We start from the raw sequence: 19652 nt of genomic DNA, 5'->3' as shown, positions 1-19652 counted from the left end.
TCCACCCAAAATGGTTACGTTTGCTCTTATCAGGGAATTTGTGGTTGGTTCCCATTTGGTTGCAATTTACATCTAGTTGGCAGCATGCAGGTGGAAAGAAGCCAAGTTTTCTATCACGATGACAGTTTGGTAACAGATGTCTAATGTTTCCCAACACATTTAGCTCATATGATAGGAATTGTGAGCTAGTTTAGTAAAGCTGAGCAGTTGGGTAGTTGCAAACCTTTGCCCCTTGCATTTTCTCATTTATCCTTTTTAGCTGCCTAGGTAAGATTTTTTTCTTTTTTTTTGTGTTCATAGTTTTGGGAGCAAAAGCTTGAAATATGTTTCAGAGTACTCATCGTCCTAGGAGGCAATCACTCATTTAAATGGTTGGAAACCTCCAGCAGTACAAGAAGCCATGTTTTCCTCTCCTGTTCTGCGTAACAGGCATTGCCCAAATGCTTGGGCTGTGGCTCCTGTGCTGCTGTTTCAAAGTAACGGGACATGTGGACGATGGTATTTACTCCTGATGTCCTTGATTATGCTGGTTTCTTGCATGTGATGTCTGTCCATGCGGAAGAGGAGGCTAAATCAAAGCATTTTAATTAGCAGCTCCTTAGGAGTATGTATTTTATGTGGAGGGAGAGAAAGAAGTGGTGGTCCCAAGCCCCAACTCTTCTGTAGGAGGGCACTGATACTCGTTAGGGCAAGATCATTATAGAAAGCCAGTCATTTGACTGAGATTTCAGTAGCTACCTCTGTCATTCAGATTTGCAAGAAACCTTGGAGAAGAGCTTGAGAGATTCTGCAGGATGCTCGTGTTTGTTTGACGTAGATCTGAAGATCTCCTCTTCTGTGCTGTTTTCTGATATCCCCTATGGAGAAGCTACCTCTCCTGTTAGCTACAGGAGTGGACTATAAGCTTGGTTTGGTAGGGTAGGTGACAAAACCCAGTTTCAATAAGCAAAAAAGTCCCATTAATAGTGCATTGGGAGTTGATACCTGGCCTCCCTCAAGCTCTTGTGAAAATCGCAGCCTTAATTTTAAAAGCTCTTGATTAAAGAACAGACTTTTTGTTGTTTCTCCCTATTTGGACCACACGTTCTCTGTATCTTTTGTTTTTGTGCACTTCCAGCAATGATTTTCTGGGCATTTTGGCCTGTGAAAGCTGGGGCAAGAAGCACAATTACCAAAGTATCCAGAGAAGGGCTCTTTCTTAATTATGTCTAATTCAACTATAGTCAGAAAACCCCAGAAATCTCAGCATAGAAAGTTTGAGCCTTGCATCTACGTAGCTCCAGAATGTCATGGAACATGGGTGTGATGCTGATCAGCATTCATGCCTCCAAGCTTGCCTGAGTTGTCTTCCCAATACACCTCTTCTCTATTAATTTAGGAACTTAAACCACCAACTCTTCCAGAGGTCAAAAAATCATTTTCTTGTTTGAAAAGTCTCAAAGCACCAGCGTACGGCTGTGTATTTAGAATATAACTGCCTTTCTCATTAGACTGCTACGTACCGGATGGGAAGAGGCTGTGGCATCTGCAAAGTGGTACCCAGAAGAAACACACCCTGACCTGGCACATGTATTTTTCCCACAGAGTGCCCACTTATTTCCACATTATCTTGCGCAAGTGTGGTCAAACTGTCTCTGCCATTCATCCCAGCTCTGTTATATTCCCAGGGAATATTCCAAGCATCCTCCCCAGTATCTTGAGTGTAGCAGATTTCTTCAGCCTGGTCCAGAATAGAACATTTTCCTACAGACACACCAACATTAAATTTTAAACTTCTTCTGTGTTTCTTTGCACTGCCTTCCCAAGGCCTTGAAAAGGTCCCTTTTCTTTTGGAGGTGATAAAATAAGATGTCACATAAGTTTTTCACTATAATTTTGTCAAGCGAGGAGCACACACTGCAAAACCTTGGGAGTTTCTGTTTACGGAGTGGCACGCTGAAATTAAGGAAGTTGGAGGACAGAAGCTGAATTCATATTCTAAATTTCAGGATGAGAATTATACCCCGATTTCTGATTTAGGAGATGGCTTGGGAATATGTGCATTTTGATATTTTTATATAAATGACTGAAGAGATTTATTCTTAAGTTTTGCAGGGCTGAAGTGTGTAACTCCTGTTAGTTTATAGGACTTTGACTTGAAAGTGGACTTTGACCTTTGTAGCTGGGAATAAAACAGAATTCAGATGTGACTCTTGTTACTAAGCATGTGAAGGGATTGCTTGATTGATTCTACACGTGTTTTGGTTTTGCTGTTTATTTTTGGAATTTCTTTTGGGTTTTGGATGCCTGTTGCACAGTATCTAGAAAACTGCATCCAATTTGTTTTATATGCTTCATTGCACTTGTATGTACTAACTACCCATAAGCAGTCTGTCAAAGAGAATTAGCCAAGAGATTTCAAAAAGCAATCTCAATAATGCTGCAAGCACATATTTTAAGCAAAATAATAAATGAACACATTTTTTTACTTTAAAAGCTATCAGCAGAGCTTTCAGCCTCTGCGACTCAACACACAAAATGATGAAGAAATTGGGACTGGAGCGGAAGATCCCATCTCCCATGAAACCAGGGGATTTTTGGAAGAATTGGTGGAATTTGCAGGGACTGGGACTAGCATCCTGCTTGCCTTGCCAGCACCGTGCCATGTCTTAACCTAGTTTTTGTCCTCTCACATTGCATGATGTGAACTATACATCTTTTTTGTAGGAATTGGCCGGCTTTCAGGATAAGAGGTATTATAGGGAAAAAACCATTTCCCCTCTCTGTTCCATATGTTTTTGGAGACCCTGACCCTTCTGACACACTGCTGTTTGGAATCTTTCATCCCCTGCTTGCTCAGCATTGAGAAATCCTCACCAGTTGCCCAGGGGAGAAGATGTGGTAGGTGGTCCCCTGCCTCCCTGGGAGCACAAGATGCCTTCCTTCTGCTCCCAAGCCTTGGGCAAAGGTAACGCAGGGCCTCTTGACCTGAAGTTTTGCATCCGTTGTTTGACTGTTGAAGGGAAATTTTCCATGCTGGGATTTCAACTTCCTAGCAATTATAAATCATTAAGGGTATTTAACTGGTCTATACATTTACATGAAAATTAGCCCCATCTCATTGCTCTGTCACCTCTAAGATGATGCTGTGATATAGAAGGGAACGTATAAATACGTCTTTCCTTTAGCAAAGGTTTTTTACTGACAGCTTTAGTATGCACCTCATGATGAGTCTAAAGCGATCAATAAGCTGCTGTGTCACACAAGGTTATCCCAAGTTCAGAGCAGGCTTGGTACTGATTGGTTTCCAAAATCGGATGCATGAGGCTGCTGTGGTCACAGGAGCAAGGTCACCGAGAGGATCTGGTGACAGTATAAATAATAAAGCAGAGCTTAAGTAATTTGTCAACAGCACCCCCAAGATAAAATTGCACTTTATTGCATTGGATTTGGGGCTTGATGATGTGACCTTTCACCTTTCTTGACACCTCTTTTTATTTTTCCCTTTTAACTTTGATTTTTTTTTTCTCCCCCAATGTCATTGCAGTTTTAAATAGACTAAAGAAGGTGGTTTGAAGGGAATAAGTCAGTAAATCAATTCCATCCCATTATTGAATTAGAGACAGGCGTGATGGACAAGGTACATTAAAAAGATAGACAGGTGGATACATATATATGATCATGGCCAACACTATGATGTTTTATCATTACGCTGTTGTTATTATGCAGAAATGAAGCATCCAGGTGAAATAGCAGACTATGGTCTGTTAATTGCAAGATATGATGGCTAAAATTAAGCACTGAAAACCAAGCCAACTCCCCCTTTACACCCTCCATGCCTCTCTCCATAATCCCGTCAATGCTCTTTTCCCATACAAGTCTGTGTCACCAGCAGCCAAAGGTTGTACACGCACGGGGACTTCTCAGGCAGCTGAATGTCAAACTATATTGAGTGGGTGGATCCTGTTCATCCATTTCCCCTCCAAGCCTTTCTAAAAATACCATAAACCTTGACAAGGAGCTATTTTAGAGGAATCGTATTCATGAGGATAGTCATGGGAAGCTTATTTTGGCAGGCTTGCATGTGTTCAATTTGCATGCTTCCTTAGTCAAGGGCTTGGTGAACTTGTGTTGCGAGCCAGTTGGACATGGGCTTAAGAGAGAGCATCTGGATTTTGGGACCTCCTGGGCTGGGACGTCTACTCCAAGTGAGTTTATAGGAGGAAAAGAAGTGAAGATATTCTTATAGGAATGTTGATATGTGACTGAAGTCATTCATTTCAGGCATTTGCACATCAGCCCGCAGCTTATCGGATCTGATTTCATAAAACCTGGCTGTGATTTCTCTCCAGGGACCTTAATGATCTTGCCACTTTCAATAAACATTTATAGAAACTACTGCCAGCCTGTGGATAAGAGAAACTCCTATGAGAGACTTTATCTTCCAAAAATACTTAAAGACACTAAAAAAAAACCACCCACAAGAAGATCAATAGAAAATGTCAAAATGTAGCATTTGCTGGGTAGCTGGAGCTGAATTGCAGTACCAGACATTTGTATTGTAGGCATGCAGTAGGTACGTTTGCTTTTGTCACTTGGAAAACTGTGCACATCGGAGCAATGCTATAATTGGGACCAGCAAAACGATGAATGTGAATAAAAGCAAACTGTAAGAGATAAGATGGAAATTAAGCAGGTAAAGGCTGTTCCACGCTCATGCCATTCGGGTATGGTATTGCGCAGTACTCATGTTTGCACCTCTAAGAAATTTCCATTTTTTCGCATAAAAAAATCCAGATACGAAGCCGAAGCTGCCTTCTTCGCCAACCTGAAACTGTCTGATTTCAACATCATTGACACCCTTGGAGTCGGAGGGTTTGGACGAGTTGAGCTGGTAGGTAACCTTTTCTTCTTTGAAGTTTGCGTGATATCCTAGAATATGTACTGTGTTACAAGTCTTTTAATTTTTCTTTGTTATTACACCCGAATAACTGGAAGAAAATTATGTGGTGGGATTACATATTTTCTAATGGTTGAAGAAAGCTGAATTACATTTCCTGGTAAATAAAAAGGTAGGAATTAATGCTTTGCAGTAACCAAGAAGAATTTATGTACTAGGTTGAGAGAGGAGCACACATCTTCTCTCTCCAAGTGGTCCTATGTTTATGGCATTGATCGCCTTTTAAAAACAAGCTGAAGAATTGTGTGGCTGTTGAGTGCTAAGATTGAAAGAGCAGTCTAAAATCTTATTTAACCAAAACTGGAGTAACAGTACGATGTCTTCTCTAAGCAGTTTCTAATTCAGGTCTAGAGATAGTGCTACTTGGTTATCATGCAAGCTGTACATTCAATGTCTGAACTATGACAACACTTCACAGAAAACTACTTATTTTTTGCAGAATTTTAGAGAAAGGACAATATCTGAGCTTGCTTTTTGCTCTGCTTGGATTTAGAGCTCTGTAGTCTTTATTAAAACAAGCCTGAGCGGGAGGAGACTGAAACAGCAGCCGTTGCATGACTCGTTTATAATATAAGTTTTTGTATTTACATGATAACAGAAAGAGGGATTTTAGTTTACGTCACAGTGCTGACCACTGAGGAGCTTCTGATACTGGACACCAGTACAGTATGTTAGGAACTCCTGTAAGTTAGGGGCAGAAAAAGGAACAGAGTTACTGCTGCCATCACAAACTTTGGGGAAGTCCCCACTCTGTAACCCTGTGGGAGCTAAGCGCACTCATAGTGCTGGGAATTGGAAAACCAGAAAAATGAAGTGTTTTGGTGATTAGTTGTGATGTAACGGATAAAATCTGTGTTAAAAGTGCAACTCGCTCTTCCATGTGATTTATTTCTGACTTTTCCTGTTTGGATGTATGTAAAATCATGCAGAGGAGAGCATGTCCATGAGAACAGTGGTCCGTTGGTGGGGTTTGGATTCATTATTTATTTACTTGTTTGTTTGATATTAGCAACTGTTGTTTTGGAAGAGAGTCACAGGAGCTCACCCGTAGCCTGGGAAGGCTCTCCTTTTCCCACTCCTTCTATAGTCATCTGCTGCTGAGGATGCTTTAGAGCAGGAGTTGAATTTACGTCACACTCAACCTCCCTTTTGAAGGCCCTTCACCCTCAGTTGACAACAGCATAAAGCTCAGGAGATTTGTCTCCTAAATTAACATCACCGCTTGCTTCTCTGCCGGAGGTGACCTGTAGTGAGGGACCCACCAGTTTGGGGCTTGTCTTGAATCTTGTGAAGGAGCTTATGAGGTTTGTTTTCATTATTAAGGCTTTTTTGACACATACTTTCAAGATGTTTGAAAACCTCAAGATGTTCCTGGGAAGGTGCATGACTTTGTTTTCATGAGGTATTGCTTATGGAACCCTCAAACCACACAGATATGGAAGCAAATCAGAGTGTTATTGATGGCCATGGGCCAGTCCTCTACCTCTAGCTGCTTACAGAGTTAATTTGGAAGCTTTAAGATACTGATGTCTTGAAATCTTAGCAAAGCGTGACACTTGGCCAGGTGTGAGGAAGAGCAGGAGTGGACATGTTCTGTCCCTTCAACATATCAGATCACAGTCAGGTAGAGATATTTAATTCTTAGGAGGTGTCCAAATCTCAGAAGCCTTCAAGAAGCCTTGGTGCCACCTACACAGTCACAGATGGGAGGAACGTTTCCATCACCTCATAGGGGTTTTCTTCAGCAGTGGGTTTAACACACTGCCCCTGCTCTCCTAAGCAGGGAAATGCTGGTTAAGGTCATTCTCTGTAGTTCTTAAATAATGCTGAATTACACATAGAAGGATAAAAGATATCTGAAAGTTCAGCTTAACACTCCGGATTTTATTATTTTTGTTATTAAAACAAGAAAATACACTTTTTGTCAAAACTGAGCCTAGAATTGCTACATCTTGCTTCATGATCTTCTATCTTCTCCATGAAAAATATGTTTTATAATTTAAGGCTAAAAAATTAACTAATGCAAAATGTGTCAGAGGAATTGACTCTTTTATTGCCTGAGTGTGTTACAGTAGCTCATAGCAGCATTGGAATTTGTTCCTGGAAAACATTCACATTTTTGCACTTTCCAAGAGTAAAATTGATCAAACAAAGTACATTGCAAGGAAGGGGATTTTTATAGCTTAACCTTGGCCACTGTGCGCAAGCCCTCCCAGGGTATCTCAGTACCCTTCAAGAGGGCAACTGGTGGTGTCTGGTTGGAAACTGGAATGTCTAGGGCTTAGTTTGGGTCTTGCTGGCCAAGAAGGAATAACGCTGCCATTGGTCTGCGTTTTAATTTCCAGATGTGGTTTGTATCAATATAGGCTGGTTTTCCAGACACCTCTGTGAATGCTGGCTGTTTGGAGAGGTCAGCCCTTCAATGCATTCATACACAAGTACATGGCTTTTAGGCGAGACAGCCTAAAATTTAAATTATTTTCAATTCTATGGAGATTACGTGTGGAAATATCTTTTTGTCTTGCTTTTCTAGGTAGTTTTATTTTTTATATGTCAAGAGACTTTTCCAACAGATTTGCATTGGTGTTGTACATCATTTGCTCAGGTTTTTGATGCCTCTTGCAACATGCCTTGTCCTTATGGATGCTGTTCTCCTTCATCCCCAACTGAACTATGTAATCAACTGTTATCCAGGCTTCTCTCAAGGGGAGAAACCAGCTGAGTAGTGGCTGTGCTATTTTAGATGGGGCTCAGCTCTGCCACTGGAACAAGAGCAAATAAAGACTTTTCATTTACAGCAGGACCTGTGTGATCCTCAGTATTTGAAAAGCAAACAGGCGGGTTGGAGAGACCACAGTCTGCCCAGGGCTGGCAGTGCCACATTCCTAGGACAACCCTCCCGCATTTCGGAGGGCTGCCAAGTAGATGCAAGCTGCTCTGGGACACGGCTTGCCCAGCCGGTGCCCTTAGCAAGGCAGAAAGAAAACAGTAGGAGTGACTTCTTGTTTTTTAATAGCACAGATTAGCAGATGCATCCACTATTTTTTGCAACTCAGCTTCTCAGTACTGTGCCAATTGAGCCTCTTCTGTGTTGGGATCCAGATGCCTCAATAATACGTTGGAGTAGGGAATGTCATCTCAGGTTCATGTCCCACGAAGCATCACTTTGCAGAGAGCAGGGATGCAGGTCAGGTGTCCTCAGCCTTCATAAATCATCTCTCCTGAACTTTATTGCTCTTGTCTTTGTTCTTTAATTTCATTTCAATTTAAGTCCTGTGTTTCTAATCATCTGCCCCAGGTCAGTTGTTTTGGATTTAAATCAAGATTATTTTAGACAGCTCTGAAATAAATGTATTGGAGTATCTGAACATAGGGGGTTAGAGTCATTATTGCTGTGAAATCAGTTCATGTAGGTGATGGCTGAGCACAGGTTTTACAGGCTGAGCACTAAAAATCATGTCCACGCCTCAACACATGCCTTTTTGTTATATTGATTTACACTGTTATCGCTTCCAACAATCACTCAGCAATGGGAGAAGGAGATTTTAAATCACTCTTCTTGTTATAAAATTGCAAAAATAATATATTTTCTCCACACCCCATCGCAAGCTTGATTGAGACTTGGTTTTAGCTACATCTTTGTTCACTTCTCGGGAGAGATACACCAGTGAAAACCTATAGACTTACCCGCTGTCCTTGCATGTATGCAAGCTTGGAGGGAGCTGTGCCTTCTGCACTCCTATGGGTAACATATGGCTTGGGACATGCTGAAGGCAGCAGGCAATAGGCTGATTAAGGACAGTCTCATTTTTTAGCCCTGCCTTGACAAAACATTTAATCATATCTTCTAACGTTCAGCAGTTTTGCGGAAGTCGGTGGCACTTAGAGCATGTATTTCAACCATAAGGTTATTAAACCTTGGACTGGAAGGGACCTAAAGAGGTTGTCATCAAGGCAGAGTCAAATATACCTAACCACTTCTGTCCAGTTTTCCCTAATTTGTTGTTGAAGTCTTTGGGGAAGGAGATTCCCAGGAAGGTTTTTCCTAATATTTAACAACTCCCTGCTGTAGCCTGTAGTAGGCTTGAAATACAAATACGTACAACCCTTAAGGTTGGGTTGTATGTATTTGAAGATCTGTAGTTGTTTAACACCAGCCAGCAATTAAGCACCACACAGCCGCTCACTCACTCCCCCTCCCACGCAGTGGGATAGGGGAGAGAATCGGAAGGAAAAAGGTAAAACTCGTGGGTTGAGATAAGAGCAGGTTAATAGAACAGAAAGGAAGAAACTAATGATGATAATAATAACAATAATAAAATGGCAGTAATAATCAAAATTTGGAATATACAAGCCAAGTGATGCACAACACAATTGCTCACCACTCGCCAACCAGTGCCCAGTTAGTTCCCGAGCAGCGATCCCCCCCAGGCCAACTCCCCCCAGTTTGTATACTGGGCATGACATCACATGGTATGGAATATCCCTTTGGCCAGTTTGGGTCAGCTGTCCTGGCTGTGTCCCCTCCCAACTTCTTGTGCCCCTCCAGCCTTCTTGCTGGCTGGGCATGAGAAGCTGAAAAATCCTTGACTTAGTCTAAACACTACTTAGCGACAACTGAAAACATTAGGGTGTTATCAACATTCTTCTCATACTAAATCCAAAACACAGCACTATACCAGCTACTAGAAAGAAAATTAAGTCTATCCCAGCCAAAACCAGGACAAGACCATCACCATGTGAACCTAAAGAACTCTTTTCTTTAAAAAAATAAATGTGCTTCTTTTGAGCTTTACATCTAATCCATGCTTTCTAGGCCTGTGATCCTTCTTGTTCCTCAGGCTCCAGCTGGCTGCTACCTCTTTGGAGCAATGCCCAAAGCAGACACGTTAGTCCCAACGTGGACCTTCCTCTGTTCAGGTAGAGCTGGACAACTAGGGGCAGCACTTTGCCATTACTAAATGGTGTCCCTTTTACTTCAAGTCATCGCTTCAATTTGTAAAAATCAGTTTGAATTCCCTTGCTCTTCTCAAAAGTGCTCCCGGCCCTTTCTGGTTTGATTTTAATAGGTGCAAAGTTAATAACATTCTTCTTATTTCATAATCCAAGCCATTAAAGAAAGTGTTTTGTGGTGCCATATACTAGACAGACCTCCTTGAAGTCCTTTTGGCTTGATGGTGGCCACTAAAACCTAAACTACTTTACAATATGGAGATTAATAAAGACATACACATAAAAACGAAGCCTTAGTTTCAGCCACGTTTTACTGAGGCTATACAAGACCTTTTTAAAATGGACAGTACAGCATTTTTCATTTTTATGTGTCTTTTAAGAGAAATCTGGCCACAGATTATGAAGCGCAATCAAATTTATTATAGCCTCTAGCCTGTTTTGTAAACAAAACCATTAGTGAATTAATTAGATGGTGAGGAAAAAACCCGCCATAATTGTGTTCCAATACACTGACGGATGCATAATTCAGATATATATTAGTGGAACTTTCCAATTGTATAGCTATCCTTTTGTTCCAGCTATTACGAAGCTTTTTATTCGAAAGATCAATCCTCTCTTTGAAATCTCTTAATTTTTATTTTTAATTGTCAGGAATCCTTTGGCCTCCTTCCTTTTGAAAGAATGGGTATTATGGGTGCCATCACCATGAGGAAACTGAGATGTAAGTGAGGGATCTGAAGATCAGGTACCTGAGTAAATCCCACATTCATCTGACAATGAAACTACTGCTGCGGAGCTGAGCAAAATGCTGGTTATAAACATTTGGCCCTTTTTAATTATATGCAGGATGCTTAATTTTAATGATACCGTCAGATGGGGCTGGACCACTGCAGAGCTATTTTTTCATTTTTCCTTTGATTTTTAATTCCTCATGGAATTAAATATATCCTTTGTAGATGGACACATATTGTCGGGGCTTGTCTGTTAACGGAAAGGATGTTGTCAAAGTTTGGAAGGACGAGATGCCGTCTGTAGCCCATCAAATATTGTCAGAGGCCAAATCAGGATATGAGCTGTCAAGCTGGAGGCTTGAGCTCCAGTTGGAGGCAGGAATAAGATGTAAAAGTAGGTGTTATATTGTGGACAAAGCCAAACTCAGGAGTGGGGCAGGATCATGTATGGGGTTGGAGAGTTTTGGTTCATCTGATATTTTCAAGAAACCACAGTAGTGAGTTTTTCCATTTGGTTTGCATATTTTAGCTATATAACCCTTCCTCTGCTATTTACTTTTTATTGGAATGATTTTATGCATGAAACAGTTTACACTCCTCACTGCTTCTTAGCCTTTTCCCTCTAGACATTTTTGAAAAATAATATTTACTTCTGGGCTTTATAGAAAGACACAAATTTTAATATATTTCCCAATGCCCTTGCTTATAAAAAACTTAGTTGTGCATGTTGTCGAGCATTGAATATTAATTTTCGGTACAAGGATCAAAACATAGAATTACAGGTTTTTAGCACAGTTGAGTATTTGATTAAGCAACTTTAATTGTTAAATAGCTGAGGTTTTCTAAGGACTGTGCATTTTTTAGTGTATACTTAGGTGTATTCATAGAGTCTAATTTTGCAATTTATTTTCCTGTAGAGTCCCATAGCAGTCAGATTGTGAGATGATATTTAGTGTTTTGCAACCAGTTGAATCTAGACTTTTTCAAAGAAAATAAGGTCACTGTCATGGACAGTTTCCATCCTGCTGCCCACTTGTAATTAATTCTTGATTCATCTTTCAAAATTTCAGCCTACAGTATATCTTAAAGACTTAATTTTTACTCTGTGATTTTTCTTTCCATCCTAGGCCTTTTTTTTTTAGTCTTGACTTATTTTCCAGCCTAACCCACTCCGGTCGCCGTGCCTGTTCACACGCAGCATGCAGCTAACCCAAAACTAACACGATGTTGAGCACAGGGTGGAAAGAATATAGTGAGAAGCACCGTGTAGCCTGTTTATAATTTGGATATGCAAACTACAGTTTCTCTCTAAGCCTTAGGTCAGGAGAGTGGCTGAATCTGGCCTTGAGGAGATGCGTAAAGTGCCTTCAAAACCCTAACGGAGAGATCTGCAATACCGAGCACTGCAGTAGGCTTCGAGGCATAAATATGAGCAAGATATTCCCTCTCTTGCCTAATAAAAAGAAACACTGACAAGAAAGCAAGTTATAAGGCAAAGAATATTATTACGGGGAAACCTGTTTCATCCTGGAAAAACATAAATAAATATATTACTAAAAGCATGCTGTATTCTCTTGTTGGGGGGGGAGAAGTTGTCACTTTGTTCGTGCAGCAGTTCAGCTGTTGGGATTAGGCGAGCTCAGCTTGCAAGTGCTGAGGTCAGCAACAGCTGCTGCTATTTTTGTTGGTTTGAATGCATCTAGCTGGGAAACAGTGGAAAATAAAGGACCTTGGACATAGTCAGCAAGCAAAAGCATTTGCACTTCAGTTCCCAAATGCTGCGGTTGAGCTGGTTATTATTTAATGTGATACAAAGATATTCATGTTTCATGATAGTACAGATTTCTGGCTCCCTTATATCCTAATAATATGCATATAGCAAAATGCACAGCTAGCAAAAGCCCTTTGGAAAAGCATCCTTGTCATTATAGAGGTGTTGCTGTGCCCACACAGGTAGTTCAACAGGAGATACGAGCAACAAGAAACTTGTCTGTGAGTCGTGGACACAAGAGTTCAAGAAAAGCTTCTGTCCAGCTCCTAAAAGCTCACTGTTACCATATGTTTAGGAAAAAGCCACATGTCCAGAGTAAATGAAATATTTTTTACTTGCACAAACTCTGCTCCCTGTGTGTACCCATTTACCTGGGAGCCCGGCCAGTTCCCTTGAAGATCAGCAGAAAAGGCTCCTGAGCAAGGTTTTTGTGAGCATGGTGTCCAGATGCTGTGAAAATTCACGTTCCAATACCTCCATTATATCAGTGAGAAGAAATCTGGAGATTTTTGAGTGGCAAACACCATTCCAGTTGTAACCTCTATGTAGCTGCCAAAATGAAGGAAGGATAAACTATAAATATAAATATGTGTTCAGCTCTGCTTTCATGCCCTTGGGTCTGTCACTCTTTCGTGGCTTCAGGGGTCTGCATAGGGTACCATAGTGGCAAATACTATCTGTAGCAGCTCCTTGAAGAAAAAAAAGTAATTGTAGGGCTTCTTGGAAAACCCACAGCCATGCAAGAGATGTAACCCACAGGCACATCTGGAGTAAATGGGAATTCAGAAAATCAGAAGTTCTTTGCTGTTTTCTCCTAGAAGAAGATCATGCAGGAATAGAAGACGACCAGGCGTGAGTGAGATAGATGCAGTTAAAATAGCATATCCTCAGGCTAGGTGCGGCAAGGTTCAGGCACCTCACTAGTCTTCACTGAAAATAAATCCTTCTTTGGGGGATTGTCCTACATTCTGGTAAATATTTATTAACATTTACAGTTTCTCAAGGTCAGCTTGCATTGTATCAGTTCAGCTCTCACTGCAGTTGCACGGAAATTGCTCACATTGCAGACTGTATATAATACACATATATGATTTATAGTAAATAAAGGCAGAGAAAGAGGAAGGGTAAGAAACATACAGATACACCCATTTACTCTTTTGTCCGTCAAGGTCTGGATTCTGTCTCATCAATATCCATTTTCCCAGAAAGTCTGAAAAAGCACTAAGGTGTAAAACCATATTTATTTGTACATGAATTATAGCCATGTTAAAAAAAAACACCTCAGGCCTCGAGTGCACTGTATGTTTTGGAAGTTGCAGAAGTTTATACACCATAAAGCCAAACAACACCTTTGGAGCGGTTCCAGCATTTTCATATAAGTAAAAGGAGAAGCCAGCTGAGGTCTAACGAAACAAGGACTTGGAAAAGCTAGAGAGGTTGGATCTCTTCTCTTTCTCTTGTCCTTCTCCTTCCTCTCCTCTCCATCTCTCCTTCTCCTCTTTTCTCTTCCTCTTCTCCCCTGTGTTTGCATCTTGTCCCAGTCTTGTAGCATTCCTCTTCTTCTCAACTCGCTACCAAGACATCTTCACCCCCTTCCTAATGGGCTTTTTAAAGTTTCTTTCTTGAAGCAGCATTATTTTCTCAATGCTGAAAAGTTAAAGGTAGTCCTGTGAATTCAACTTATTAGCAGGAAAATGAAGCCTGTTTCCCTGCTGCAGCCTCACGTCCTCTTCAAGGGAACTCCTCCTTGAATGTATTTTCAGATAGTGACCCATCTGTTTGGGTTCGCTCAGGGGTAGCTGTGTCATGGTGACTCAGGCTGCCAAAAACCCACCTGGTGACATGGGAACGGGGCACCACACTAAAGCACAGCCAAAGGCCATGACACCGGCTGGATGATGCTTCCCACACAACCACAAGGCACACAGGGAGAGGGCGGCCATGGGGCTGGCACAGAGGAAAGCTGCTTGCTTCAACTCGTGTCCACCCCGATGTTGTGGGGCTTCCTTGCTTCAGAGGTCCGGATGGGTGTCACACATGGGGGACAGGAGTAGCTGCCTCTTCAGGAGGTTGACAGTCGCTGTGAGCTCATGCAGTAGGAAGGGGCTAAAAGATGGAGGAGTATGACTCTTCCCATGTAGCCCTGTCCAGGTAATACCTGGCAGTTGAAGATGCAGCCACAGCTTCAAATGTGAGTGTGATACCCTATCACCGCAGTGCTTGGACCAGAATATTTTGCAAAATATATATATGTATATATATTTTATATTTATATTAGGTATGCATATAAACATATATGCAATATATATTTTATAAGTATTTTATATCTTTGTGCAAATAGATATATATGCAAAATAAAACCAACTATTTCTTATTCTATTTTGCTTCTACAGTTGGCTCGTTTAGTTATAAACAACATTTCTGCTGTTATTTTTGTCACTGAGATGCAGTTATTTCCTGGATGAGAATCCTGCAGAACAACCTAATCTAATTAATTTTACCTGTTCTCTCTCTGACTTTGTACGTCACCTCTTTAAGGTGGTGTTTGGACTTTATTTAACGATGCTTCCTGTTGCATTTTCTTGTGTTTTGGAGAGAAAATGTATTCCAGTTCTGCAACTGAAAGGGCTTATATCCTCCTCCAGAGGTTCATTTGTAACAGAGAAGGCAAAAGCTCAAGCAGATTCACAGGGAGGGAGTCTGACCAGGAGAGCATCAGTAGTAACTACAGCGTTACTGGGGTTCACTATTTTGGGGATTATTGCACTGCAGAATTGCAGCCATAGACCATGTGCCAGAGCTCAGTGATGAGAGGGACATAAAATGGAAAGCTGAAATGTGTGTATGAAGGTGGAGAGAAAGGGAAGGAGTATACTCAGTGCCATAAATTTTATTTCTAATTTTTCCCTGCCACTGGGCCTTTCAGCAGATAAGCGACTTTAATATTATTGTTGAATGTGGACATTTACAGTGGCCTTGATGTTTGCTCTTAGCATCAGTGCACTGAATCTCCAAGAGAGAGATAATTTTTGAGACTTTTGTGCTGATGAAAGGGCAATGACTGGGTAAGGTCAATGCAAGGAGAGAATTGAAAAAAGGAGGAGGGAAGGGACCAGAAATCCTTTTAACTTGCAGAAAAAAAGGTTGAGAGAGATGCAGGCTGGTGGTTACTCTGTGTCGATCCTCTTAGTGGCTCGGCTGCTTTTGGAGAAGAGCGATTGAAACCTAAGGCTCCGGGAGGTCTCCACCGAATCAATGGTCCCGGGACCTTTGAAATACAAGAAATTGCTTCCAAGTGAGTGAAAGCTGATCTCGTGAGCTGTGTAGCAAGGGTGGCTTCTTTGCAAACTGCGTTCCATGGAAAACTGCATGCTTTTCCCTTTTCTGAAGCATTTGGGAGATTTTCGTGGTGTGTTTCTTTGGGAGGCTGAGCGTACCCCCCACCTTCTGAGCCAAGAGTCAAAATCCTTATGGCTTCTGTGGCTCCCTGTGCTATTTTTCTCATTACAATTGGAGGGGAGGGTGTTCTTAGCAGCCCATTCTCATCTGCTCAATGTTAATCTTTCTATCTTTCTTTCTTTTTTTTTTTAATAAAAAGTCCAGATGACTCCTAGATTTTTTTTTCTACTTTTGAAATGAGATTGGGATTCAACATGGGGTGTTTTTTTCTATTAATGGTCATGAGCTTAATATTGAAAATTTCTGTTTGTAAGAATAATAGAAACAACCTGGAGTTGCCCAGCTTTGCATCATAAAAATAGTCCTCACAATTACCACATTTGGCAGGAATACCAAAGCAAGGGGAGGGCTCTAGGCATGTTGAAGAAGGAGGAGAAGTTTGCAGGGTTCATTTTCCAGGTGGACAACCAGGTGATCCAAAATGTAAGCCTTAGATTTTGTACCTTGGCAGCTTGTTTTGGTGCATCAGCACGTTTAATGCAAATTAATCCCCCCTCCCACTCAAACACTCTGTGTTATGAAGCATGACGGGAGTGGGAATGGATCTAAATTCTCTTGTGGCTTTAGGTCAAAGTCTTGCATTAGCTAATTGTAACCACCTGATTGTTCTATATTTAAACATCTGTGGCAGCGATAACATCATCAAACACCAAATAAAACCACAGCCTTCTGCTTCCTTATAGTAATTTCCTTTCCTGTACTTATTTTGAAGATGTGCAGGTGCATATAGGAAAGCAGGTTACTTCCCCAGACTCTCCATCATGTGCCCAGGCATCCCTGAAAAAACAGTAATTAATAAAAGGAATAGCCTTTTTAATGAAAGACACAAAAATTAGGTAGTCAGGATCCATGGTATTAAAATTATAATACCAGAAGGGCACATACTGGTATTTATTCACACTACCCTTTATTATAAAATATTGGAATTTATTCATCTGAGCCTTCACCAGGTGGTTGCATTTATTTTTAACACTGATGTCTAGTACAGATTAACATTAGGAAAATAGGAATTTATGTTTCAAGTAAGTTTAGAGTGCTAAATACCCTTTTTTTTCTTAATGTTTCCTGTCCAAATTGACCGAGGACTGTTCAGATTTGCTACTGGAGCTACTTTCTCAGTTCTACTGTTCATTTATTATTTGTCTGTGGACAGCCTAACCTTAAAAAATAAAAGCTGAGAGAAAACAAATCTGATCTGTAATATCTAATAGGGATTTGCACAGACTTTTGTTTGAAACAATTTGTGTGGCAGCTGATTGTGCTTGCCCATCACCAGATAGACAGGTCTGATGGGAAACCAAGCAATCTGGATTACCATCAAAAGCAAGAGGGATAAGTTCTCCAGAAGCATATGCTTAGTCATACCAAACCTTAATTTTTTCTTGCAAGTGTTGGTGAATTTTGCCTAGGCCAGATTTTACCCTAACTTTCACCATGTCTTCATTCCATGTGTGCCACCTCAGTCCTCTCCCTGCTCCCCTGAAACAGCCTGGTTTGATTTAGATGGGATAATACCAAATAATTTAGTTCAAACAGTTGAACTAATGTCCATATGCCATTTATTCAAAATGAAACAAAAAAAAAATCAAAAAAACCCCCAAACCCTAACCCTGAACCAAAAATGTTTTTATCACTTTCAGCCTGCCATAAATGCAGAATTTCTTTCTGCTTTGAGCTGTGGTCAAACCACACAGCAGAGGCAGCACCATGTAGCAACAGTTCAATAAATAACTGGGCAGCTCTACTGCATAGATGAGGAAAAATGTTTTTCTTTATTTTATGTGGATTGTTTAGGTCTTTGTACCCTGTCTCCCTGAAGATTAAACAGCAAACACAAGCTTCATGCAAAGATAATAATTATGAGTCTCAGTGTGAAATGCAGAATAGTGCCTTTGGAAAAAGAAAAGTTTCATGTGGGCTTGGAAATGCTTGAGGCTGCGGGGAAAATAAGAAGCCACAAATCTGGGGACTGAAACCCCAAATGGTTTTAAAACAGGTAGAGAAATATGCATACATAGATAGATACTGAAGAACTTAATGATGAAAACTTTGGCTGTAGATGGGCAGACTCTCATTTATTAGGGTTTATTTCTGAATCACTTGTAGTGTTGGAAATCTCTTTGACAGCTGAGAATCAGCCTTCTGAGTTTGATTTTCTTAAGCTGTATGTGTCTTTGTGGACATCAGAGTACCGGTTTGATTTCTGACAAAGTCGGGATGCTGAGGATACCATCCCTCCTTGCATTTTCCCTGTGACCTGGACCATTACATGAACAAAGCAGATGCAGAAGAAGCTGTTGGAGGTTATGGTATGCAGCTGGGGAAAAGTGTGGAAGGTGCCATGTCTCCTATCAGCCCACATTTCTGTTACCAAGAAAACAGAAAAATAGATGTTACATTAAACAAATTGCAATTGCATGAATGTTGTCTCCTAACCTAAAAGGCAAGCTGGATTTCTGATGGGGCTTGACGACAGACAAACCGCTTGTCTGCTGGCTGAAGCCAAATTCCTGCAAGAAAACCAAAATAGAAGTCGCCAAATGGCACCTCTTACTGTAAAGGGGGAAAAGCATTTAACTGGCAATATTATTGTGAGCAGGTGCTGGGGGAATTTAGCAAACTAAGAGGCCTGGCAGGTCAATGATGAGGTTCCTTTCTCATTTGGTGGTGACTAAGAGGGGATGGCCAAGATGGAAAGGGTGGCTGCCTTTCAGCTGTCTTTGGGATGGGTACCGGTCCCTCAGAGCAGGCTGGGGATGGCTCAGGGTTCAGAAGTTACCAGGGTTACGCCGGCGACCAAGCAAACAACTCCCTTCAACCTCATCTTGGGAAATCAGGCTAAAAATAGGTTGCTGAGGCTTAAGGTTAAAAGTAAAGACGTGACCAAGCAGTGCTGCTGAAAAGCCAGCTCTGCTTATCCTCTACAAACATCCAAGGACTGCACTTCCCTGCCAGAGCCAATGCATTTGTTACTGGCTATAGAAAAAGGCTTTGTGAAAGTTGTACATTAGCTAGCAATGCCTTCTGACCTGCAACTAACACTGACGGCTGGGTTTTCCCTAAAACACATGGAGTTTTAGAAATGGCTTTTCAATTTAGCAATAGGCCAAGTATTTAGAAATCTGGTTCAAAACAAAGTGAAACTGATGACTGAAGAGGTGAGAGAAAGTATTTCAAGGTAGGGTGGTGGGATCACTGGGTCCCCATGCAGTTGGACTGTCACAGCTTGGTGGGGACACACACCTGCTTCTAACTGGTGCGTTTGCCTGCTTTACCCCAGGTCCAGTTGAAAAGCGAAGAAACAAAAACGTTTGCCATGAAAATACTGAAGAAACGTCACATCGTGGACACGAGGCAGCAGGAGCACATCCGCTCAGAGAAGCAGATCATGCAGAGCGCGCACTCGGACTTCATCGTGAGGTACCGTCCCTCTGCCTTACGCGCTGCCGTGGGAGAGTGAAGCACAGCTGATCTCAGCATTTCATGAAACTACACAGGAATAATCCATCCATTGCTAGAAAAACCCTTGAGCCATAGCTTCCCTGCAAGGGACTGCAGACACAGTGCATGAAATAAGGTCTTCTCCAGGCCAATGTGAGATTGCTCTGCCCGGGGGGGACATCTGCCCAAGCCTAAACTAAACTCATGTCTTAACCGGTTTGTGTTGACCCTGTGCTGTGCTCACATGGCTTTGTGGCTCCTGAAGCAAGCGCACCCCCAGCCCGCAGCCTGGGCAGAGCTTGCCGATGCCGGCAGACGATGCTCCGTGTAAACGTGCACAGCGTGACTCGGCATCGCC

At 41.5% G+C, this 19652-nt stretch overlaps 1 protein-coding gene across 8 annotated transcripts in view; it reads left to right on the top strand.

Annotated features, from left to right (window-relative positions):
• Positions 1-19652, top strand: part of PRKG1 (protein kinase cGMP-dependent 1) — a 534317-nt gene that overhangs the window by 494998 nt on the left and 19667 nt on the right. For 3 of the 8 annotated variants that reach the window (XM_052799366.1, XM_052799365.1, XM_052799367.1), the window contains 2 exons: positions 4777-4873; positions 19134-19273. In XM_052799366.1, coding sequence (XP_052655326.1) covers positions 4777-4873; positions 19134-19273 — 237 coding nt within the window. Of the gene's footprint in view, positions 1-2501; positions 4676-4744; positions 4874-18814; positions 19032-19133; positions 19274-19652 lie in introns of those variants that run through there. The other 5 variants (XM_052799371.1, XM_052799370.1, XM_052799368.1 and 2 more) reach the window with 5 other exon arrangements.

This window comes from Harpia harpyja, chromosome 10 (assembly GCF_026419915.1).
Source record: "Harpia harpyja isolate bHarHar1 chromosome 10, bHarHar1 primary haplotype, whole genome shotgun sequence".
In the NCBI taxonomy this organism is placed as follows: domain Eukaryota; kingdom Metazoa; phylum Chordata; class Aves; order Accipitriformes; family Accipitridae; genus Harpia; species Harpia harpyja.
This window is presented reverse-complemented; position numbering and strand designations above follow the sequence as displayed.